Source organism: Miscanthus floridulus, chromosome 18, assembly GCF_019320115.1.
Source record: "Miscanthus floridulus cultivar M001 chromosome 18, ASM1932011v1, whole genome shotgun sequence".
Classification (NCBI taxonomy): Eukaryota; Viridiplantae; Streptophyta; class Magnoliopsida; order Poales; family Poaceae; genus Miscanthus; species Miscanthus floridulus.
Genome location: NC_089597.1, coordinates 46,720,207 through 46,745,981, shown reverse-complemented (window position 1 = coordinate 46,745,981; position 25,775 = coordinate 46,720,207). Strand labels below are relative to the sequence as shown.

The window sequence follows — 25,775 nt, the reverse complement described above, 5'->3', positions numbered from 1 at the left end:
TTTTCTCTCACACCAAACCAGCCAGCAGTAAATAATCAACGACACGATACGGCCTCCCGAACAAGCTGAAAATAAGCAAAAAAGGATTTTCGATAAAGTGTCTTTTTTTCTAGATGTGCATGCATTCACTCCTGCAAGGTGATGGGTATTCATCCATAGTATTTTTTTTAGACTATTCATCCATAGTATTGATACGTCTATCTACGGAAAAGTTCATATTCTACCTAGGTTCTGTTCTTGGGTAGTTTTCTATCACCGCTCCAGATTAGGAAATGTAAACCTTGATTGAAGAAAAGAAAAGATAAATGTGCTCACACGTCACAAACAATCCCAAGTGGTGGGAGTCCGACAGATATACTAACCACTGCAATCTGCAAATCACATAAACAACCAAAGGAAATTGGTCACAGTGACGAACATTTACAAAGCTGTGTTGTCTTTTCAGTCCATAATAAAAAAACAAACATGATGCAGCCAAGCATGGAGCACAAGCATGTCTCCATTGCTTGCTGATGGAACAAACAACATGATCTGAAGGAAACTGAAACAAGCAATGCACAACCTTTGCTGTTCGAGCATTGCTGTGTGATAAACAGAAGGTTAGACAGCTGTGGCTGAAGCAACGGGTGTCACTAGGCTTTCACCAATAGCTGGACGAAGGCCCTTGTCTGAGACCGGATCAGCAGAGGCAGGAGCTTCCCCTGGAGTATCTTCATACGCAGCATCGTGAACACCCAGAGCAGCACGCCCAGATGGATCAAGGTTCTTGGACCAGGATGCGTCCCATTCAACAGCTTTGGCGGTGCTGCATGCCACACTAGGCCCTCCAGGAACAGTCGACCTTGCTGCAGGCTGTAATAATCAAAAGAATTATTTCATGGTGAAGATTATTCCAGACCCAAATAGCAAGGTGTTTTTTTTTGGCAAGGCATGGATTATTACAGACCAAAGGGTTTTTTTAACGCAGACCAAAATAGCTTTACAGGTGCAATGTATATCTTACAAACCTTGGGGAAGAATTTCTCGAATATCATTCTGTAGTAGTACCCTTCTTTTGTTGTGGGTGTGTTCTCTGGGTAAACAAAGCTAGCATTCAACATCATGGAATCTGTGACCTGAAATGCAATAATAAACATCAACTGCGCGTTCAACAAGGACCAACTTCCTGAGAGGTTCAACAAAGAAAATACGGCATACATGTTCGTTGGCATGGTCCTTCAATCCATCGATCCAACTATACCCGACACCATCACTGAACTGTTCCTTTTGCCTGTAAAGAATGTGCTATTTGCAGAAAATAGAACCTATATAAGTTACAGCATATGGGATTTAGAAAGTATTCAAGTAACATTGCAAAAATAACAAGAGCAACTTCTCCAACCTTAGGTAAATAGGGCCGCTCCTCATCATCAAATGCATTACGGATAACCCATTTCTCAATTCGACCGAGGTCACGGTTTATCTAAAATTTTACAAGGCAATAGTCACTAGAAAGGAATCATGCTGGTTAGAATCAAAGAAATGAATTACAGTGAAATTAGATATCTTGATATTATTGTTACACATGGCAACATACCATCTTCCATTCAGGATCAATGTCCATTGCTACATTGATGAAACTTTTGTCAAGGAATGGAACACGAGCCTCAACACCCCAGGCAGAAGTTGATTTGTTAGCTCTCAAGCAATCATACAGATGTAGTGCTTTTATCTAAAGAGCATTCAAAAGACATCTTGTGAGCAAGATTGAATGACTAAGCAGCTGAACCGAAAGAGACAACATGAATGTGCTACTCTGCTTTAAATGATTGGCCAAAACTTTGGTCATAACATTACCAGTAAAAAATATCTTTACCTTCCGACATGTTTCCTCATGGAATTCTTTCTTGTTTGGTGCCTTGTGAAAATAAAGGTAACCACCAAAAATTTCATCTGAACCTTCTCCAGAAATAACCATCTTCACCCCCAAAGATTTGATTTTGCGTGACATCAAAAACATTGGGGTACTCGCTCTGATTGTTGTAACATCATATGTCTCAACATGGTAGATGACTTCCTCCAAGGCATCAATCCCCTCCTGGTATTTTTTTAAAACAATAAATATACAATTTAAAAGGTTTTTTTCCCTGTAGTGTACAGAAAATCAAATGGAGAACCTGCACTGTGAAGTGGAACTCATGATGTACAGTGCCGAGGTAATTTGCAACTTCCTTAGCAGCTTTAAGATCAGGAGAACCCTACAAAGGACAAAAACAGAAGAATTTCATCACATTGTCCCCACTGCTTATATCACTCCCAGTAGATATTCCTTATTTTGTCAAAATACTCATAGCAACAAGAAAACAAGTTAGAACTGGAATGATGGCTGAAGTGAACACGATGCTCTGTGATGACGGTAAACAAGAAACTTACCTTCAAGCCTATACAGAATGTATGCAATTTATTTCCCCACTGCCTGGCAACCTTTGTTTCGTTTAAGTGCCGTGAAGCAACAGATGCAACCAAAGAAGAATCAAGTCCACCAGATAAAAGCACACCAAATGGCACATCAGTCATCAGCCTCTTAATAACAGCCTGCAGAAGTGAAAGATAATATCAGTAATCAAAATAATTTAGAAAAACAAACAGGCATTGAACATGTCAGCTATAGAAAATCGTACTGTTACTGCAGAAATGAACACATCGAATCATCATTTTGACTACAGCACAACACAGCAACTGGAATTCCCATTGCACAACAAAATCAACTAATACATGGATAAGCAATTAGGCATTACCTAATCAGAGGCATTAACATAGAATATAAGCATGAAGTGACGAAACAAAATTCAAATAGTTATCCTGACAACAAATATTGCATACATAAATATATCAAATGCATTATTACTATATGTGTCAAAAGATGTAAAAAAACAAGGAGACAGAGAAAAAGACGAGTGAACAGATAGATATCAACTATATTTTATGTATCAACGGGTATGAAAGTAGTACATGGTATCAGGAAAGACACATGCCTTCTCAAACATCTCCCGGAGGAAGAGAGCATTGTAAGGGGTTGAAGGGATCGTCTCTGAAAACCATGGTGGGTTGTACCATCTCCTTAGACCACCTAGGAAGGATACAAAAAACTTAGATTGCACTTTTGCTTCAGGATCTGAAAACTCTATTCTGGTTTATGTGCAGGATGAGACAGTCTGCTAGATAAGTCAACCTGTTTTGCTGGAGTAGAGATGCCCAGGGGGGAAGGTTATGAAGCGTTCACAATCATCGCTCAAAGCCTTCATCTCTGAAGCAAACCAGACTGATCCTGATAACATAGCACACTATGAATTAATCTCAAGTAGCAGCTAATCTGAATCCAGAAAAGACAAATAGTTACGAATTGAGTTGGTGTCAACACCACACTGCATATTTTCCAAGATGAAGAAAAGGAAAGTTCCAGATATATCAAATATCAGAGGAATGAACACTTATCCAAATAAGTACATAGCCCCCTAAATAACATAATACAGTCATTTTTCCTGCTTTTGCTTTTGGACGACAGAATGAACTTTAACATGGTTCTACATCAGATTCAGGAGAATCCTGCTGCCAGACTGGTAATCAAAACCAGAACTTCCAAAAGAGCCAGGCTGTCATCTTTCTTGCATGAAGAAAGTAGGCTCATACCAGCACGAACAACACATAGTTCATCGTTGCCTAAGGGCTTGCTAACGGTGTTTCTATATTTCAGTTTACTAAGAGATCAGCATTCAAACTTAAATTAAGTGTTCTGTGTGGTATCTCTCTAACAGGAACTAGAGAACATGCCAGGAGGTTCTTGGCAGTAACTGGACATTTCCCGTTACGAATGTGGACCATAACTTCAAGCACGATTGACCACTGCAACAGTAGTTACCAAAGCAAGCCATTGACAAATTCCAGAACATTATGTTTGAGAAGGAAAAGCATAGAATTCATTTCACAAAATTACAACTAATTGCATCAAACTATCAAAGAACTACAACTTTAAGATCAGTTTCATGGTACAACTACTACTTGTGCCCTCAGTTTCACAAACCTTCATTGGACCCACCTGCCAGTCACAGAAATAGAAGGCCCATGCAAATTGTTGTGAGTTATGAAATGGATGCCTCAAGTAGTAGTTTTATGAAACTGATCCTAGAAGTTTTATTTGTGAAATGAATCAAAAACATAATTCATGCCTGATTTTCTTCGGAAGGACAAAACAATCAGCTGATTTGCTTTACATACCATCAAGACCCCATCCCATGTATAAAGGGCAGATGCCAATAGCATCACGAGCTGCCATGAAGCTTTTATCACGTGTATCAAGAAGAACAAAGGAGAACATTCCATCCAACATATCCACAAATTCTTCCCCATATTCTTCGTACTGTGTAAAGGAAATATTAAAAGGTCTCAATGCCAAGATTAAATAACTTTATAACAGAGGGTGATGCTTCGATGGATAATGAAATTGTTGGTAAAAGCTATGCCACTGTTAAATGGGTATAGATATGCAACTTACAAGATGGGCTATAACTTCACAATCACTGCGAGTTTGGAATTCATGAGTTTTCAACTTAGCTTTCAATTCTTCATGGTTATAGATCTCTCCGTTCACCTGGAAATGACAACCAGAAGATAAAATGAAGTAACTATACAAAAATAAAAGCATATTTCCTCTAGTTGATTTAATTAAATCAAGACTTCTGGTGGGTTAATATCATGCCACATTAAGTTGCACTCAGCTCAATGAGGGCATTTGCTAAGCCTCCCTAGATCTGGGAAGTTTCTCTTTCACGGTATTGGGATCCTTTGATCGATTCCTTTGATCACTATTTATGGGCATGACAGACTTTTGGAAACAAATGACAGTTACCACAGGCAGAACAATTAAACAATTTGTTGCGAACTCTGCAGTTAGCATAAAGAAATGAGTGGATACAGTGAAATTGTATTTCTAATCCAGATACAGACCGTTACAACAACTGTTTTGTCCTCATTGTACAACGGCTGGTCTCCAGATGTAGGATCAATAATAGCCAACCGCTGGTGTGCAAGGTAGCAATCCTGATGACAGTGCAAACCGCTCCAATCAGGCCCTCGGTGCCGTAACCTACAAAATTATGAACTTCATTTCAGTGGGGTGCATGTGTATAACAAATTTATAACAAGCACCCTGTAATTCCTAAGAACGCTCTACCACAAAAAAAAAGGCACAAACAAATTATATTCGCTGAAGTAAAGAGACATCTGGCTCTCATTTCAGATTTCAGTAAGATGGCACTAATTTGTGTTCTACAATCAACAGCTATTTAGTCTAAAAGAAGATTAAGTCAAATTCAAAAAGGGTAACTCTACAATTGTGTGCTTACAGAAGCAGGACCAAAGCTGCACAGTAATTGCCTCTATAAACTGCTGCTTCTCAGTTTTTCTCTAATCATAGGCCAACTGTGGAACTTCTAGGCAACTTTTCTCTTTTACTCCTCTTCTAACTTGCTAAATGAGTCATATAAATCACTGACAAAGAAAATTTTAGGCAACCCAGCCATATCCTCTAAATTTGTAATTTATGTACTTAAGTTTACTCCGCCTATGGTGGGGCGCCTTTGGTGTCTCAGCATAGCAGGTCCCAAGCCCTGGTAAAGGAGGAGGGTTGTGTTAGGCGTGGCGAGCCAATGTAAAAACTTAGCCACTTTAATGGAGATGAAACCCGAAAGAAAATCGTTGGGGCGTAACCCTCTTAGCGACGCGCCATATCGGAACCCGGGTATGGTGTTAAATGGGCAAGGGCCGGGTCGTTACCCCCGTGACGCGCCGTATCGTGATCTGGGCATGGTGTCAAGTGACCAAAGATCGGGTCGTCGCTTCCTTAGTGGCGCGCTACATCGGCGCCCGGGTGTAGTGAAAAATGAGCAAGGGTCTTCGCATCTGAGTCGACGGGTGCGAAGGGTAAGGAAGCTAGTCGAACCAACTAGGATCCGTTTAGGTAGTTGGAATGTAGGGTCACTTACAGGTAAGTTAAGAGAATTAGTTGATACCGCGACTAGGAGGCGTGTAAATATATTATGCGTTCAAGAGACTAAATGAAAGGGTCAGAAGGCGAAGGAGGTGGACAATACAGGTTTTAAGCTTTGGTACACAGGGACAGTCGCGAATAGAAATGGAGTAGGAGTTTTGATTGATAAGAGCCTCAAGAATGGTGTGGTGGGAGTGAGAAGGCAAGGAGATAGGATTATCTTAGTCAAGCTTGTCGTTGGTGATATGGTCTTGAACGTAATTAGTGCGTATGCCCCCCAAGTAGGCCTCGACGAGAGTGCTAAGAGACAGTTCTGGGAAGACTTAGATGGCCTGGTTAGAGCTATACTTAGTAGTGAGAAGCTTTTTATACGAGGAGATCTTAATGGGCATGTAGGTACTACAAGTGCAGGTTTCGAGGCAGTTCATGGAGGTTTTGGGTATGGTAGTAGGAATCAGGAGGGGGAGGAAGTTCTGGACTTCGCGGTAGCTTTTGACCTGATGATAGCCAACACTTTCTTTAGAAAGAGAGAATCTCATCTAGTGACCTTTAGTAGCGGACAACACTATAGCCAGATTGACTTTGTCCTCGCAAGAAGAAAGGACAAACGAGCATGCTTGGATTGCAAGGTGATACCAGGAGAGTGTGTTGTTTCTCAACATAAGCTTTTGATGGCAGATTTTCGTTTTCAGGTGCGTGCCCGTAGGGATAAACAAGCTAAGATCGAAAGAACAAAGTGGTGGAAACTGAAAGGGGAGACGTCAGAGGTATTCAGAGAAAGGGTTATCAAAGAGGGCGCTTGGAAGGAAGAAGACGACATAAACAACATGTGGGACAAGATGGCAACCAACATTCGGAAGGTAGCCTCAGAGGTGTGTGGAGTAACCAAAGGAAGCGGACGCGAGGCTAAAGATACTTGGTGGTGGAACGAGGAAGTCCAAAGGGCTATTAAGGAGAAGAAAGAATGCTATAGACGCTTGTACCATGACAGGAGTGTGGACAACATAGAGAAGTACAAGGTGGCAAAGAAGACTGCAAAGCAAGCTGTAAATGTGGCAAAGGGTAGAGCGTACGAGGATCTTTACCAACATTTGAGTACGAAGGAAGGAGAGAAGGACATTTATAGGATGGCTAGGGTTCGTGAGAGAAAGACACGGGACTTCAACCAAGTTAAGTGCATTAAGGATGAAAGGGAGCATCTCTTGGTGAAGGAGGATGAGATCCGACATCGATGGCAAGAGTATTTTGACAAATTGTTCAATGGTGAGAATATGGACACAACCTTTCAGTTGGATGACTCTTTTGATGACACCAATAGGCGCTTTGTGCGGAGAATCCAAGAATCTGAAGTCAGAGAGGCGTTGAAAAGGATGAAAGGAGGTAAGGCGATGGGACCGGATGGTATCCCAATCGAGGTGTGGAGATGCCTCGGGAACATAGCTATAGTATGGCTAACCAAGTTGTTCATCCATATTTTTCGATCGAACAAGATGCCTGATGAGTGGAGGAGAAGTATATTGATACCGATCTACAAGAATAAAGGGGATATTCAAAGTTGTACGAATTACCAGGGAATTAAGTTGATGAGCCATACTATGAAGCTATGGGAGAGAGTTATCGAGCATCGCTTGAGAGCAATAACGCGGGTCTCTATGAACCAATTTGGTTTCATGCCCGGAAGATCAACTATGAAAGCCATTTTCTTAGTAAGACAAGTTATGGAGCGATATAGGGAGAAGAAGAAGGACCTACACATGGTTTTTATTGACTTGGAGAAGGCTTATGATAAAATACCAAGGAATGTTATGTGGTGGGCTTTGGACAAACATAAAGTCCCAACGAAGTACGTCGGGCTCATTAAGGACATGTACAATAATGTTGTGACTAGAGTTCGAACAAGTGATGGAGACACAGATGACTTCCCGATTAGGATAGGACTACATCAAGGGTCAGCTTTGAGCCCTTATTTGTTTGCTTTAGTGATGAATGAGGTCACAAGGGACATACAAGGGGACATCCCTTGGTGTATGCTTTTCGCGGACGATGTAGTGCTAGTTGATGAAAGCCGGACAGGAGTGAACCAGAAACTGGAGTTATGGCGGGAGACTTTGGAGTCCAAAGGTTTTAGGCTCAGTAGAACTAAAACTGAGTATATGAGATGTGACTTCGGCACTACTACTCGGGAGGAGGAAGATGTTAGTTTGGAAGGTCAAGTAGTGCCTAGGAAGGATACCTTTCGATATTTAGGATCAATGCTACAGAGGGACGGGGATATTGATGAAGATGTTAGCCATAGAATCAAAGCAGGGTGGATGAAGTGGCGGCAAGCGTCTGGTGTCCTATGTGACAAAAGGGTACCACAGAAGCTAAAAGGCAAGTTTTATAGGACGGCGATTAGACCTGCTATGTTGTATGGTGCAGAATGTTGGCCTACGAAAAGACGACATGTTCAACAGCTAAGTGTCGCGGAAATGCGTATGTTGCGTTGGATTTGCGGTCATACAAGAAGGGATCGAGTTCGGAACGATGATATACGTGAGAGATTTGGGGTAGCGCCAATTGAAGAAAAGCTTGTCCAACACCGGTTGAGATGGTTTGGACATGTGCAACGGAGACCTCCAGATGCACCGGTGCGGAGCGGAATCCTAAGTTAGGATAGTAACATGAAGAGAGGCAGAGGAAGACCGAAGTTAACTTGGGTAGAAGCAATAAAAGGAGACTTGAAAGGATGGAATATACCCAAAGACTTAGCCTTAGATAGGAGTGCTTGGAAGACAGCTATTCACGTGCCTGAACCTTGATTGCTTCTGATGGGTTTCAACTCTAGCCTACCCCAACTTGTTTGGGACTTAAAGACTTTGTTGTTGTTGTTGTTGTTGTTGATGTACTTAAGTTTACAATAATTTATATTTGCAATTAGAAGGAGATGTTTTGTGTTTGAAATCATAATCTCCACAAGAGGAATCGTGAACCAAAACCTCCACGCTTGCCACCACAAGCACTAGCTAGATAAACCCCAGAAGCCTGTTGCTGGACATCAAGTGTATCTATACATGCTACATTTTACTCAAATTCAAACAATTTACATTTAAAGCCATCAACATGCATTTTCTGCAGATGAAACGTGCATGTACACACCCATTACTATTCTTGAATAAACACATATTCATTTCGAAGTGAACACTTGAAGGACTGTAACCTCACAGAAATACATCTATGTAGGCAGATACCAGTTGCATTTTGAAAATCTGGTCCTCCCAATTTCTCTCACGACATAGGCACGCCCTGTCGCGCTACAGCGGCCCTCGGAAAAATTAAGCATCTATCATTCACCACAGCTCATTCCTAAATTCTCGGAGACAGATACTACGTTTTGCAAAAGTTGACCACATATCGCTGGTCCTTTACAGCTGTTAATATAAATTGAAACGACAACTGGACTAGAGGGTTCGAAAAACCAGAGATATCCCGTTTGCCCAAAGGTGCTGTATGTACTCTACTATCCCAACCCGCCACCAAATTTCCTCCGCCCTCTCCTCAAACGGCCGCAATAAGCCAATAACCCGCCCGGGGCCAGGGCGCGGGGGCGGGGGAGGGGCGGGGCCGCGTTTAAGCCACACAAAAGGCAGAGATGGAGATGGGGCGGCGAGACAGTGGGGTGCCGCGCCATACCTGCGCGAGAGCTCAATGATGCGGGAGCGCTTGGCGAGGGAGGCGTCGGCGACGCCGAGGACGGCGAGGATGCCGCACATGGTGGCCTGCTCCGGCTCGGGCTCTCGCCTAGCGTCGCCTGCTGCTGCCTGCTAGTGCTAGCACCACCACCAGCCCCGGCGCCCGTGTCGCTTCCGCCCCCAAAAGCGCCGCGCCGCGTTGGGATGCGAAGAGGTCTCTCGCGTCACGGACGGCGAAATGGGAGGTTTAGGCAGGGAAGGGGAATCTAATTAGGGCTTTGCAGGGTAATCACGGCATCTCGGCCGTCGGATCTGTGTCTTAGGCCCCGTTTAGTTGCCAAAAAATTTTGCATAGTAACTGTCACATCAAATCTTGCGGCACATGCATAGAGTACTAAATGTAGACGAAAAAAAAACTAATTACACAGTTGGTCAAGAAATCGCGAGACGAAACTTTTGAACCTAATTAGTCCATAATTAGACACTAATTACTAAATACAAACGAAATGCTACATTGAGCCAAAATCCAAAAAATTTTGGATCTAAACGCACCCTTAGTTGGAGGCTCCAGTGGCGCCCCCACCAAGAAGGCGGCTGGTGCTTTTGGCTCGTACGGTGGGTCGAGCCGTGCATCTTTAGAGATGCACTGACGTGTGGGGCACCGATGTATGTGGGGCCTTTTGCCATTGGGTGAAGGTGCGTAAATTCGATGTGGGTTTGGGAGCGGGGTTGGTCAGAATCTTGGACCGCGCCGCGCACGGAGATTCTGCCGAGTCCACGTGATGAGGTGCATTCCGCCTGACCCGGACGTGCGTGCGCCGCTGCCGGCCTGCCGCGAGTGGGTTTTGAGCTGGCCGCTGCACGATTTCGCAACGTGTTCTTTTTGTTGGCCATGGGCCTATTGGGATGTGTGCATGCACAGCCTTTGGAGCGAGCAGTTAGCGAAAAAAAAAACTTTGTATCTAGGCAATTAGTCGATACAGCTAGGTCAGCTTGATCCACCGGCTAACTGTTCCCTGCGTTAGAGAAATCTGTTAATACTCACTTCCTCTATCCCCAATTATAAGTTATTCTAATTTTTTAGAGTTAAAACATCTTAAATTTAATCAAATTTATATAATAAAATAATAATATTTATAATACCAAATAAGTATAGTTAGATTCTTCATTAATTATATATTTTTTATAGTATACATATTTGATGTCATAAATCTTTGTACTTCTCTATATAATTTTAGTCAAACTTTAGATACTTTGACTCTCAAAAAATATTGGAATGTCTAATAATTTGGAATGGACGGAGTACTTTGTAATTGTTAGCTATGTTAGATAGAAAATTTTATTAATAGATAATGATAGCTGGGTGGTAGGTAAGACATTAGCTGAGCTTATTAGTTGAGGATTCAAACATATTTTCAACAAACTTTTAGCACATAACTAGTTTCTAGGGATTCAAACGGGCTCTACCTGTGTTTGCTTTGATACAAAATACTTGAGACAAACTCCCCCGTCCAAAAGTCTCCATTGTTTAAGCAAAAAAAAAAATCCAATAGTCCCTATCGCCTGAGGTGCTCCTTATATCGACTCCGTCTCGCGTGAGCATGATGCCTCGGATAGACCACGAGTAACTACGACGCCACCTTCCCATTTGTGTTTATTCCGGCTCCGTCATCGTACCGTCTATACATCCAACACACCGCCTCAACATAACATGCGGAGGAGGAACTTTTCTTACGAGTTTAAACATCTAGACTTAATTTGTGGAGCCAAAGTCTAGATTAATGAAGTCTTGATAGATGCAATAGTTTATTGCAAGACCCAACAAAATCCGTGCTAAGTTTTGTGCTAAACACATGTCAAAAGGACACATATAAGTGCCGCGAAAATGGGAAAAATATGAATGGAATGGAAAATAATACAAAGTAAGTAGTAAATAAAGTTTATCATACCGGATAAAACTTACATGCATGGTATATATATATGAAAATAAAAAAAAACAATTTTTGATTAACTCACATCAAATTCCTTCATGAACCTTTTAATGTGCGTCACTTAAATCTGTCACTCGAGCCTGAGCAAATAAGGTTGATGAACTAGTATGCCATAGAATTCTTACCATTGGATTTGTATTCAAAACAATTTCTTAACGACTTTGATGCTACAACTATTAATAAGATCTCGTAGAGAAAGTTTATAGAGGGAGTACTTACTAAACATAAATAGTCAACATTGGAAATTACTTGTCCCGTTTGAATCCTTGGAATTGAATTCATTTTAATAATTATAGTTTAGACACATAATAATTAAGATAATATTGTTGTATATGGATTATATTTGTATATTATTATTCATTATACGAGAGATATACCTATGTGTTGCATTTCTACCGTAGGGGGGCGAGTTGAAGAATATATGTTATAAGTTGCAAAGTAGAAACATAGAATGATGATAGAATCAATTTTCATCTTCTACCCTATGAATTTGAGATAACCTTATATATGAACTCTGGAAAATAGTGAAATGTCAAATTCCAAACTAAATAGCCTAATTTATTTAGTAGATTTCAATTCTAAAAAATCCAAACAGCCCCTTACCGTAATTGCCTCCGTTTCAAAGATTTCCGAGGCTCGAATTCGTCCGGATCAAGGATCATGTATATGTCGTTTAGCATCATGTGCAACTCAGGCCCCGTTTGGCAGGGCTTCTTCACCGGCTTCAGGAGCCGTTTTCTACCAAACGGGGTAAAGTAAAATAGCTTCACTTGTGAAGCCCCTAAAAACATGCTCTTACAGTGATTTGGGGTGGGATGGAGCCAAAAAAGTGTCTTCTCCTAGCTCCTACTCCAGGCCCCTAAAAACATGCTCTCACAGGAAAGCCATTTTGCCAAACGGTTTACCAAAACCGCTTCAGCTCCACCGGTGAAACTGTTCGTGGAGCTGAAGAAAAAAAAATAGCTTCACTAGTGAAGTGAAGCCCTGCCAAACGGGACCTTAACAAAGTATCAACTCTATTCTTTTCTTCGTGGGCCACTATTTGGTACCACGGCCCACGAGCGCCCACACCAGTAAGGCTAGTGTCACCCACGGTATCCAGTGGCACTGGGCACGCTGGGCGTGATCTGTAACGACTCAAAAATCCACACACCAAAAATCACAACTACAATTTTTTTGTAGTAGCCCTATGTGATGTTGAGTAACATATGTAGAAGCCCAAGCCTAGTTTTGGATTGGATGTGACCCAACTAGGTTAAGATCGTAAGCATAGTTTGGTTTTATGCCTCATGTGTAATTAAATTCCTAAATAAATAAATCATGCATGTATCCTTAATCCCACATGTGATTTGGATTCTTTTGCCTTATGTGATGTTTAACTAACTTACTTAATATTATGATAAACCCTAACCAAATTGGCAACAAATAAAAGAGAAAGGAAATAAGAGGGGGCAGCAGCAGCCCAGGCCTGCTCGGCCTTGCGAACCAGCCTCGCCTGCCCTTTCACGTGCGTAGCCCACGAAGCTGGCCCAGCATCGCCGCCCGCACGCGCACAGCCGCTGACAAGCCGAGCCCGCTCGTCAGCCATCACGCGCAGCACGCAGCCACATCGCGCCAAGCACCTGACGACCCGACCCCGCTTGTCAGCACAGTAGCATCTTCTTCCTCCCCACGCCAACCTCTCCCACGCGACCAGGAGCCGACCAGCGTGGCAGGCGCGGGCCCAGGGTCATGCAAATCGCATGACCTTGTTCCCCTTGTGCCGCGCTTACGCTACCGCACGAAAGCCATCGGATGCGCCGCACGTATCCCCACCGCCCGATCGCCATCCGCCATTGGAGCCCTTGGAGCTCGGCTATAAAAGCCAACGTCCATGAGCCTAACCCTCATCCCATTTGTCGCCGCCGCTGGTGGCACAGCACCACACAGCGTCAAGCCGGGAGAGAGGGAGGAGGGAGAAGCAAGGTGGAGAAGGAAGCCGCTGTGGGGAGGACCTCGCTGGAGCCAGGAGCGCCGCCTCGATTAGCTGCAGCGACGTAGCTGCTCGGCACGACACTGCATCGCCTCATCATGGCCTCGCCTCGCCATCGCACCGCCATCCTACCGCCACAAACCCTACGATGAGCCATCTTGCTGAGACCACTTCCCTAGCTAAATGGAACATGCGCCGCCATGATCAGAACCTTGCTGAAGCTTCGAGCTCTGGCCTAGCCCAACTGGTTAGCTAGGGAGACCGCCATGGCCATGCTTGCCGAGACCCAGGACGCGCTGTGCGTGCTGCCATCAGCCAAAAGGAGGACCTAGCCATGACGAGAGTCATACTGCGCTCACCTTAGCCGAGGAAGAAGCCCACCGGAGCCCTGCGTTGCCGCACTGCACCTCATCGGAGTGCCACCGCCTCTGTTTTGCCCCACCACCATGGCCGGAGCCACTGGGAGCACCAGGAGCTCTGTTAACACGCCCACCATAGCCGTAGAAGCACCGGGGAGCTCACATGCTCCTCCAACTGGGCTCTCGCTACCACTAGAGCCCTGTCCATGCACACCGACGAACCCACGCCACCGTTCACCATGGCCGGGACCCTATGAAGCCCCAGCCGCCACCTTGACCCCACTACTGCGCTCACCGAGGCATGGGGAAACTATTGCCTACCTTAATCGTGCACCAGTATCGCCCGAGAAGCTCGCCGGTGACTTCACCACCGACGGGAGCACGCCGAGGAAGAAGCAGGGGATTTTCCCCCTCGCCGACCATGACCTCGCTAACCACGACCTCGCCGACCACGACTACGTCGACCACATCTCAAGCAGCTCCGCCGAGCAGCTCCGACCATGACCTTGCCAACCACAACTACGTCGACCACATCCCGAGCAGCTCCGTAGAGTAGCTCCGACCACGACCTTGCCGACCACGACTACGTCGACCACATCCCGAGCAGCTCCGACGAGCAGCTCTGACCACGACCTTGCCGACCACGTCCCAAGCAGCTCTACCGAGCTCCGACCACGACCATGTTGTGCACGTGAACCGAACCCTGGGAAGGAGTAAGTGGACCGAGTCCTTCATAGACCGGCTCTGCGGTCTATGGACCAACGTAGGCGAGTTCACCATGAACCGTGCCTCACCTACGCCCGTGGATCACGGACCGTTAGTGGCCTAGTAAGACGACGTGGCCGCACCAGCGCGCGCCATGTGGCAGCCCAAATCCAGCCCTGTCTAGGCCCAACCGGCCTAGTTTGGGCCCGGCCTGTATTGACCATTGACCGGTCAAACGGTGACCGCTGACCAGGGCCACATGTCAGTGACACCACCATGCGGGACCCACCTATCAGCCGTGGTTTAGCTCTAATGACGTCATGCTGATGTCAGCATGCCACGTGGACCAGTCACAGCGTGACACGTGTCAGCCTAGGATTTAATCAGCCTTAATTATTTTCAGAGATGATTTAAACTTCGGAAATTCATGACTAATTCATATGACCTCAAAAAAATACAAAACCAGGACTAGAATTCATCTAAAATCGAACTTTACGCAATGAACCCTTGTTTGAGTGCATTTGGCTCTTTTGAATTTTCATTGCTTCTTTGTGCTATTCTATAGACGTCGCTAATGCGACTATAATTCGATCGTATGCAGACTCAGAGGAGAACCAGACAGATAAGGATCGTGAGTACCGTGAGGAGAACGGAGATGACTAGACTGAAGGTGCCACATCCCACCTAATCTCGTAGCACCTATTACGCATGGCTAATATAGAACTGCTATTGCTTTACTTACTGTTATAATCATACAATGATAGGACTTGCATAGTAGTATGCTTACTTGATGGCCTTTATCTTGACGCAACCTTACCCCTGCATACCCTACTACTAGGCTAGACACATGCTTACTACTATATATCATTGCTTACACTTCTACTACGCTTATACTATATTAATGCGTGGTGGAAACTGGTGTTATCTGGACTATGGGGAGAGTGCTGCGTGTGTGACTTGGGTGTCTAGAGGGTGAGGGTTGTGTCGACCAAGTTGGAGTATACGATGAGCCTAGGGCAAGGCTTGCCATGTGGTGCTACCTGGGCACCCCTAGAAATGGATACCTATGGTGGGTAAATGGTATATGAGGTGGCCCTGGGTGTGAACCTGTGATGGGAGGAGCCTGGGGTGGAGGTGCTGTGGTGGCATGGTAAATGGAAACCCTGGTGAAGACATTCTGACTTGGTCATCCCTAAGGACTTACTAATACTCAGATTCACCAGGAAGCCTTACGTACCACTCACCCTATATGGTGCGGGACGGCCGGACTACTTGGTAGGATATTACCACTACTGCTAGATTGATAGCGGACAGTGTAAGGAGGTACGGGGCACGGAGGATTTCCCCCACACCCTTCTGAGACTTCATGGAGACCTTGTGGACCCAGCTCATGACTCACAGTTTCAGCCACCCTAGACTAGACTTGGGGTGTACTAGGGCTGAATGGTAGAGTGGCATTATCCTAGGCTAGCAAGCGGCCGGAATCAGCCCAGTTGACGACGATCAGCGAAGAAGGCAGATCTTGTGGTTATGTAAAACCTCTGCAAAGTGTATGGTTGATCGATTAATACATGTGCTGACTTGTTGGCTATGGACCTTTTCTGGGTTTCGCTTAAACTAGATAGTGAGATGAGTCCTTCTCTTCTTCCCCTATGAGAGAGTGTCAGTCATAGCCAGGGGCTACGGGCCTTGAGACAGTGTCGAGAGGGAGTTGGTCTGTCGACTGAGTGATGGTATGGTGTTAGTGTGGATGGTGGTATATCGATCCTAGGATCGAAACCTAGCTCTAGAAAGGGAATGGGGTGGAATGTGTGTGGGAATGGTGTTAAAACTTAACCAACTATTATTATATACTTGATATGCTATTGCATAGGAAACCCCAGCCTTATAGGTTCATTTTGATTATATCCAACTTGCATCCAATTTCCACAAAGCAATGCTCATAGGGTGGGAGTGGCCAGTACAAATCGTACTGATAAATTTTGGCACACAGGTTCTGCTGAGGAGTATAGCTCTGAGGAGTTTGACGGTTGAGGGGTTCGTTCCTACGCTCGAGTTTGGTGATCTTATCTTCAAGCTGTTCTGAATGAATGCTACTTTTGATTCCGCCAATATGGCAATGTAATAATTTATGTAATTCCACACTTTATGTACTCTGATATTGTCGTTGTATGGATGTGGTATTCAACTAGAAATTTGGATAATATGATCTATAATGGTCTTATTACACTTTGACTCTGTGGATTTCCCTTCGTGGAAATCAGGTCGCTTCAGTTGGTATTAGAGCCATACTTGACCATAGGACTAAACCCTCAGAAATGGATGATAGAATAGGACGTGAGCAGCCCTTCTTTTGGTTATATACCGACCCTGCATTTACTTTTATGCAAGACTTATCTATTATTGACCTACTAACACATGTTCCTTAAAACATGCAGATGGCAACGAACATCGACTGGCCGCCTTTAGGACCGCTACCTCTAGACCACGCCAAGCTTACCTTCGACCTACGTGAGCTCGGGGGGTTTTCACAGACCCTCTACCGAGTTCTCGTCATGTTAGATGTCCCCGACGAGCTTGTCAAGGTCACCTGCACCGGGAAGCCAGCTCAAGAAGGAGGAATCGAAGGACCGATTGTCACCTCAGTCGAGTTCCCAGCTAGCACTACCTTATCTTCTGTCCCAACTTTCACCGAAATGATGATAGAGGCCATAGTCGAGGAGGGACTACAAGCTATCTCACACAAGGCACTTCATAGAGTGATGAGGGACCACTACGAGCACCTGAAGACGACAGAGTTCCGTCTACTTCCCTAGGCCCTCGATTTCAGCCTTACCCCCAGTGAGCAGAGTTTCGCAGTCGGCAGAGTTATCCTTGTCGAGGAGGACAGATGCCTTCATGTCTCAGCTATCTACCTACTGGAGCAGGACAGGTACGTGACCCAGCTGGAGCAAAGGAGACGTTAGGACCAGGCCCTTCAGTGGGAGTACCAGGAGTGAGACTCATAGGGGGCATAGGAGCGAGCTAGTCTACTAGAGATAGTTGCCAAGCTACAGGACGAGCTCAACTGTCATGAAGAAGTCCATAGAACCAGGGTCGCAGACTTATAGGACAAAGCCGCCGACCTAGGCAATAGGAACTACTACCTCGACAGCAAGGTCTTGGAGTTGAAGAGAGAGTTGGACGACAAGAAGGCTGAGTTCAACCATAGAGGAGACAGAGAAAGGACCAAGGGGATTGATATGCTGAAAATCCAATCTCAAAACAAGACCATGACTCAGGATTTAGAGGAGTTCAGGAAGAAGGCCGTTCGCAACCAGGGTCACCTGATCAAGGCACTCAGGCAGAACGAGTACCTATAGGACAAGTGTGAGAGGACATGGTAGGCTTGGCAGAAGTCTAACAAGAAGTGCCTTAGGGAGATGAAGGGTATGTGGGATCAGCTATCCAAGGAGATTCATAGCAAGACAAAGCCTAGGATAGAGGAGTTTGAGTTAGCCCCGACTCGCCTCAACCTAGACACCTACCCTACCCTACCTAGAGCCAAGCCTACCGAGGAGCTCGCCAAGGCTTTGAAGTACGTGTCCCTACTTCACAAGTCTGACGAGGAGATCGAGATCGAGAACAGTCATATCCTAGCTGCGGTGTATGAGTTAGACTAGATGACCCTGCGTGGTCATGAGTCATGTCTGTGGCTTCCATAAGTTGTACCCCATGATGTATCCCTTATGAGATGTAATATGAGACACTAATGCATAGTACGATTCTCGCAAGTCTTCAAGTGTAGCTGCTAGAGATGATGCTTTGTAATAAAAACCATGTAATGAATGCTTTGGATCTTATTGCATCTTATGGATCTTATTGCTTCTTTGTAATGAGTGTTGGATAGTATAAATATTTTTCTTTAAATTGTCAAAATCATATAATCATACTAAATTATAAGCACTTGTGGCACGATCACTAAAACTCCTATGATCCATGTTGCAGATGCCGAACCGCCGATCTAATTGTCTAATGAACCGTGGACGTGTGCCCACCCCCGAACCAGTCGAACCAAATGGGGGGTGTGGTGGCAACAACCGTGGTCGTGGCCATGGCCGTGGACGTGGATGTGTAGGGATACTCTTCAACCTAGAGAATACCCCGCCACCTGAGGAGAACATTCTGCCACCACCACCACCGAACCTGGTAGAAGTGATGGCACAACAAACCCAACTTCTTGTAGCTCTTGTTGATGGAGCAAACTGTTGCCAGGGAGGCTAGTAGAATGACTTCCAAAGGAAGCTGGAAGGATTCCTGAAGCTAAGGCCACCCACCTATGATGGCACCAACCCTGACCCGCTTATAGCCGATGAGTGGCTCAAGGAGATGGAGAAGAAGCTTGACCTCACTACTTTCACCGACGATGAGTGTGTTGGAGCTGCCACACATAGCTCATAGGTGCAGCACGCGCCTGGTGGGATAGTTTCAGTGGTTCCCATGAGGACCCTGCAAACATCTCGTAGGATGAGTTTGCCAAAGCATTCACCGAGTATCACATTCCCAATGGTATCATGGAGGCCAAACCTGAGGAGTTCCACAACATCAAGATGGGAAAGGACAGGGTGACTGAGTACACTACCCGTTTCACCAATCTTCTACGCTATGCACCTTCCTATGTTGTGAACTCTGAGAAGGAGAAGCTGTACTATTACCGCAAGGAACTTAATCCGCACATCAAGTTGAAGTTTGGTGGTATTGAGAGTAACACGTTGCGTGCTCTGGTGGATCACTGCATCCAGATCAAGAAAGATCATGCTGAAGCTGGAGAAGAGTACAGGGAGAGGAAGCGTAAGCCTAAGGAGTCTTTCCGTGGATGTGATCGCAAGAGGTTCCACAGAGATGCACCATCCAGAGAACGCTCTTGCCACAACAGGGATGACAACCCTAGATCGAGTAGGGGTAGTGGAGGCTACACCACCAAATACTCCTGCCCTGCTCAGGATCGTTACACCCAGGACCGTTATGCTCAGGACCGCAACACTCAGGACCGTTTCAAACGTTCCCGCTCTATGAATGAATGCCCAGCACAGAACCGCTCTGCACCTAGCACTGGAAACTGGAAGGCACCCGCACCAACCCCTATAGGCGGTACGCCTTTCACCTACTTCGCTTGTGACCAACCAGGTCACAAAGCCACTGAGTGCCCACAGAACTCAGCCACTCAGAAGTCTTAGTTCAAAGGATCTGCTACCCGTGGACGTCTCAACCATCTGGACACTAAGGAAGCACAGGCTACCCCTGACATGGTGTACGGTATGTTTTTAGTTAATGGCAATACCGCATCAGTTCTATTTGACTCTAGAGCAACTTGTTCTTACATACCATCCAAGTTTGCACGAGAACATGACCTACCTGTAACCCCACGTGAAAAGCCTATCATTACCAGTTCCCCTTTAGGAGACCTCAAGTGCACCCACATCTATAAGGGAGCGAGTCTTACCATTGAGGGCCTTATCTTTAAAGCCGACCTAACCCTGTTACCTTCCACAAACCTAGATGTCATCTTAGGTATGAATTGGTTAACCATTCACCAAGGTATCATATCATGTTCACCTAGATACGTCCAAGTGACCCACCCATCAGGCCAAGTCATTAGATGTGAACCCTAGTCCAAAAAATCCACCTCTATCATGTGTGCCCTTAAAGCCAGTTCAGAATCACAGAAAGAGGAGAAGATAGTTCATGATGTGCCTATGGTCAGAGACTATCCCGATGTATTCCCTAAAGAATTACTGGGTATACCATCGGACCATGATGTAGAGTTCATCATTGATCTTTTGCCGGGAACAGGACCCATTGCCAAGAGACCCTATCGCATGTCAGTTTATGAACTAGCCGAGCTCAAGAAATAACTTGATGAGCTCATCTCAAAGGGATATATCATACCCAGTGCTTCACCCTGGGGATCCCTCGTTCTGTTTGTTAAGAAGAAGAATGGCTCGATGAGAATGTGCATTGATTACTGAAACTTGAACATAGTCACCATCAAGAACAAGTACCCCCTACCAAGGATTGATGATCTACTTGATCAGCTTCAAGGTGCTAGGTATTTCTCCAAGATTGATCTCAGATCTGACTATCATCAGATGAAGATTCGAGAGAGTGACATCCCAAAGACAGCTTTTGTGACTAGGTATGGGCAGTTTGAGTTCATCGTGGTGTCCTTTGGACTCACAAATGCTCCCGCCTACTTTACGAACATGATGAATATGGTTTTCATGAATGAACAGGATAAGTTCGTGGTAGTATTCATTGATGACATCCTTGTCTATTCACCCACTGCTGAAGAACATGAACATCATCTGAGAACTATACTAGAAAAACTAGCCCAACATCAACTCTACGCAAAGTTCAGTAAATGTGAATTTTGGCTATGGGAAGTTGCCTTCTTAGGTCATATACTATCAGCTGAAGGTGTCATAGTTGACCCAGCCAAGATTGAAGCTGTGAAAGAGTGGGATCAACCCCGTAATGTGACAGAAATCAGAAGTTTCTTAGGATTGGCTGGATACTATCGCCGATTCATTGAAAACTTCTCCAAGATAGCCCATCCAATGACCAACCTTCTAAAGAAGACTAAGGAGTTTGAATGGATGCCCGCGTGCGAACAAAGCTTCCAGGAACTGAAACAGAAGCTTACCACAACTCATGTGCTAGCATTGCCTGATATCAGTAAAGATTTCATGGTCTATTGTGATGCATCCCATCAAGGACTTGGTTGTGTATTGATGCAAGAAGGAAGAGTGATAGCATATGCATCTCGACAATTGAAAGAACACGAGAACCGTTACCCTACTCATGATCTTGAGTTAGCAGCAGTTGTGCATGCCTTGAAGATCTAGAGACACTTCTTGATAGGCAACAAGTGTGACATCTACACCGATCACAAGAGCTTGAAGTACTTTTTCACTCAAGAAGATCTAAATATGAGGCAATGCTGATGGCTAAAGTTGATCAAGGACTATGACCTGGAAATTCAATATCATCCAAAAAAAGCTAATGTAGTCACAGATGCTCTCAGTCACAGGAGTTACTGTCACACTTTGATCACTAAATCCGTACCACCTGAGCTCAAGGAAGAGATTGAAGATTTCCAACTTGAGATATTACCGCATAACTTGTTGAGTGAGCTCCGCATACAGTATGATCTCATAGATCACATTTGTCATGCTCAGAAAAGTTGTGAAGAGATCGAATATCTCCGTGGTCTGATGAAACTAGGCTACAAGACCAACCACCAGGAAGATGAACAAGGAATCATCTGGTTCAAGAATAGAATCTATGTTCCATCTGACCCAGTGCTACGAGAGGAAATTCTGTCAGAAGCTCACGATTCTAAGTACTATATTCACCCTAGAGGTTCAAAGATGTATCAAGACTTAAAGAAACACTTTTGGTGGAAAGGCATGAAGACAGACATTGCAGGACATGTGGTATGGTGTGACACCTGTAATAGAGTCAAGGCTGAACATCAAAGGCCTACAGGATTACTGAAGCCTCTTGATGTTCCCGAATGGAAATGGGAGAGCATATCTTTGGATTTCATAGTTGGATTGCCCCATTCACAGAAAGGCAATGATTCCATCTGGGTGATTGTTGATTGTTTGATCAAGATTGCTCACTTTGTACCAGTTAAGACCAAGACCGATGCCGAAAAGTTAGCAGATCTATATGTTGAGCATATTCTTAGACTACATGGAGCTCCCTCTAGTATTGTATCTGATCGTGATCCTCAGTTTGTGTCTAGATTCTGGGAAGCCCTGCACAAGTCCATTGGAACCAAACTTGATTTTAGTACCGCTTATCACCCACAAACAGATGGGCAGACTGAATGAGTGAATCAGATCTTAGAAGACATGCTTCGCGCTAGTGTACTGAATTATAGCTCTGATTGGGAGAAATGCCTACCCTATCCAGAGTTCTCATACAACAATAGCTACCAAGCCAGCATCAAGATGTCGCCATTTGAAGCTCTATATGGCAGACCTTGTAAGACACCTTTGATGTGGTCCCAACTGGGAGAAAGATAGTTCTTTGACTCCGCTAAGATTCAAGATGCCGAAGAAGGAGTTGCTCAAGTAAAGGGGAATTTGAGGGTTGCTCAAAGTCGATACAAGAGCTATGCTGACAAAAGAAGAAGAGAACTTGAATTCAATGTGGGAGACTTCATCCATCTCAAGGTATCCTCGCTACATGGAACTGTCAGATTCCATGTGAAAGGAAAGCTAGCCCCTAGATTTGTTGGGCCAAACAAGATCCGCAAAAGGATTGGAAAGCTCGCCTACAAACTTGAGCTATGTGAGGAATTGGCGGGTGTACATCCCGTATTCCATGTCTCTCAGCTACGCAAGTGTTTGAGAATGCCCGATGAAGTAGTTCCAACTGATACACTTGACATTCAAGACACCCTCGAGTATAAAGAACATCCTATCAGAATTCTGGGAAGAGATACCAAAGAGACCCGAAGCAAAACTATTCCTATGTGTAAGATTCAATGGAGCAATCACACAGAGAGAGAAGCAACATGGGAGAAAGAGTCTGACCTCCAGCTACATTATCCTTATCTCTTCGAAGAGTATGTTATGCTTTAATCTTGGGGACGAGATTCTGTTAAGGGGGTAGGACTGTAATAACCCAAAAATCCACACACCAAAAATCACAACTACATTTTTTTGTAGTAACCCTAGTTTTGGATTGGATATGACCCAACTAGGTTAAGATCATAAGCATAGTTTGGTTTTATGCCACATGTGTAATTAAATTCCTAAATAAATAAATCATGCATGCATCCTTAATCCCACATGTGATTTGGATTCTTTTGCCTTATGTGATGTTTAACTAACTAACTTAATATTATGATAAACCCTAACCAAATTGGCAACAAATAAAAGAGAAAGGAAAGAAGAGGGGGCAGCAGCAGCCTAGGCTAGCTCGGACTTACGAACTAGCCTCGCATGCCCTTTCACGCGCATAGCCGATGAAGCCGGCCCATCATTGCCACCCACACGTGCATAGTCACTGACAAGCCAAGCCCGCTCGTCAGCCATCACGCGCAGCACGTAGCCACATCGCGCCAAGCACCTGACGACCCGACCCCGCTTGTCAGCACAGTAGCATCTTCTTCCTCCCCACACCAACCTCTCCCATGTGACCGGGAGCCGACCAACGTGGCAGGCGTGGGCCCAGGGTCACACAAATCGCATGACATTGTTCCCCTTGCGCCGTGCTTACGCTACCGCATGAAAGCCGTCGGATGGGCCGCATGTATCCCCACCGCCCGATCGCCATCTGCCATTGGAGCCCTTGGAGCTCGGCTATAAAAGCCAACGTCCGTGAGCCTAACCCTCAGCCCATTCGCCGCCGTCGCTGGTGGCACAGCACCACACAACATCAAGCCGAGAGAGAGGGAGGAGGGAGAAGCAAGGTGGAGAAGGAAGCCGCTGCAGGGAGGACCTCGCTGGAGCTAGGAGCACTGCCCCGATCAGCTACCGCGACGTAGCTGCTCGGCACGGCACTGCATCGCCTCATCATGGCCTCGCCTCACCACCGCATCGCCACAAACCCTACGGTGAGCCATCTTGCTGAAACCACCTCCCTAGCCAAATGGAACGTGCGTCGCCATGATCGGAACCTTGCTGAAGCTTTGAGCTTTGGGCTAGCCCAACTGGTTAGCTATGGAGACCGCCATGGCCACGCTTGCCGAGACCTAGGACGCCCTGTGCGTGCTGCCATCAGCCAAAAGGAGGACCCCAACCATGACGAGAGTCATACTGCGCTCACCTTAGCCGAGGAAGAAGCCCACCGGAGCCCTGCGTTGCCGCACCGCACCTCGTTGGAGTGCCACCGCCTCTGTTTTGCCCCACCATCGTGGATGGAGCCACTAGGAGCACCAGGAGCTCCGTCAACACACCCACCATGGCCACAGAAGCACTGGGGAGCTCACATGCTCCTCCAACTGGGCTCTCGCTACCACTGCAGCCCTGTCCATGCACACCAACGAACCCACGCTGCCGTTCACCATGGCCGGGACCCTATGAAGCCCCAGCCGCCACCTTGACCCCACTACTGCACTCACCGAGGCATGGGGAAACTATTGCCTACCTTAATCGCACACCAGTACCGACCGAGAAGCTCGTCGGTGACTTCACCACTAGCGGGAGCACGCTAGGGAAGAAGCAGGGGATTTTCCCCCTCGCCGACCACGACTATGTCGACCACATCCCTAGTAGCTCCACCGAGCAGCTCTGACCACGACCTTGCCAACCATGACTACGTCGACCACATCCCGAGCATCTCCGCCGAGCAGCTCCGACCACGACCTTGCCGACCACAACTACGTCGACCACATCCCGAGCAGCTCCACTGAGTAGCTCCGAGCATGACCTTGCCGACCATGTCCTGAGCAGCTCCGCCGAGCTCCGACCACGACCACGTCGTGCACGTGAACCGAACCCTAGGAAGGAGTAAGTGGACCGAGTCCTTCATAGACCGGATCTGCGGTCTATGGACCAACGTAGGCGGGTTCACCATGAACCACGCCTCACCTGCGCCCATGGATCATGGCCCGTTAGTGGCCCAGTAAGACAATGTGGCCGCACCAGCGCGCGCCATGTGGTAGCCCAAATCCAACCCTGTCTAGGCCTTACTGACCTAGTTTGGGCCCGGCCTGTATTGACCATTGACCGATCAAACGGTGACCGCTGACTAGGGCCACATGTCAGTGACACCACCATGCGGGACCCACCTATCAGCCATGGTTTAGCTCTGATGATGTCATGCTGATGTCAGCATGCCACGTGGACCAGTCACAGCGTGACACATGTCAGCCTAGGATTTAATCAGCCTTAATTATTTTCAGAGATGATTTAAACTTCGGAAATTCATGACTAATTCATATGACCTTAGAAAAATATGAAACTAGGACCAGAATTCATCTAAAATCAAACTTTACGCAATGAACCCTTGTTTGAGTGCATTTAGCTCTTTTGAATTTTCATTGCTTCTTTGTGC

General features: G+C 45.7%; 1 protein-coding gene across 1 annotated transcript; it reads right to left on the bottom strand.

Moving 5' to 3' along the window:
* Positions 1–318: 318 nt before the first annotated feature.
* Positions 319–9,932, bottom strand: LOC136519994 (asparagine synthetase [glutamine-hydrolyzing] 2). The gene is made up of 14 exons (XM_066513396.1): positions 9,698–9,932; positions 4,984–5,122; positions 4,532–4,627; positions 4,255–4,396; positions 3,212–3,307; positions 3,015–3,109; positions 2,413–2,574; positions 2,157–2,237; positions 1,856–2,077; positions 1,577–1,711; positions 1,382–1,462; positions 1,198–1,284; positions 1,008–1,115; positions 319–852 (listed from the first exon to the last, which is right to left on the bottom strand). Exons 1-14 carry the CDS (start codon positions 9,775–9,777, stop codon positions 601–603), a joined length of 1,776 nt encoding a protein of 591 aa, XP_066369493.1. The 5' UTR covers positions 9,778–9,932; the 3' UTR covers positions 319–600.
* Between the last annotated feature and the right edge of the window lie 15,843 nt (positions 9,933–25,775).

Bases quoted from the DNA above. Each gene is read 5' to 3' on its own strand.
- LOC136519994 (XM_066513396.1), bottom strand. From the start codon at position 9,777: ATGTGCGGCATCCTCGCCGTCCTCGGCGTCGCCGACGCCTCCCTCGCC. The intron at 4,628-4,983 runs GTCTGTATCTGG...TGTCATTTCCAG, and splicing joins ACAAAACAGTTGTTGTAACG to GTGAACGGAGAGATCTATAA. The intron at 3,110-3,211 runs GTTGACTTATCT...TATCCTTCCTAG, and splicing joins TCTCTACTCCAGCAAAACAG to GTGGTCTAAGGAGATGGTAC.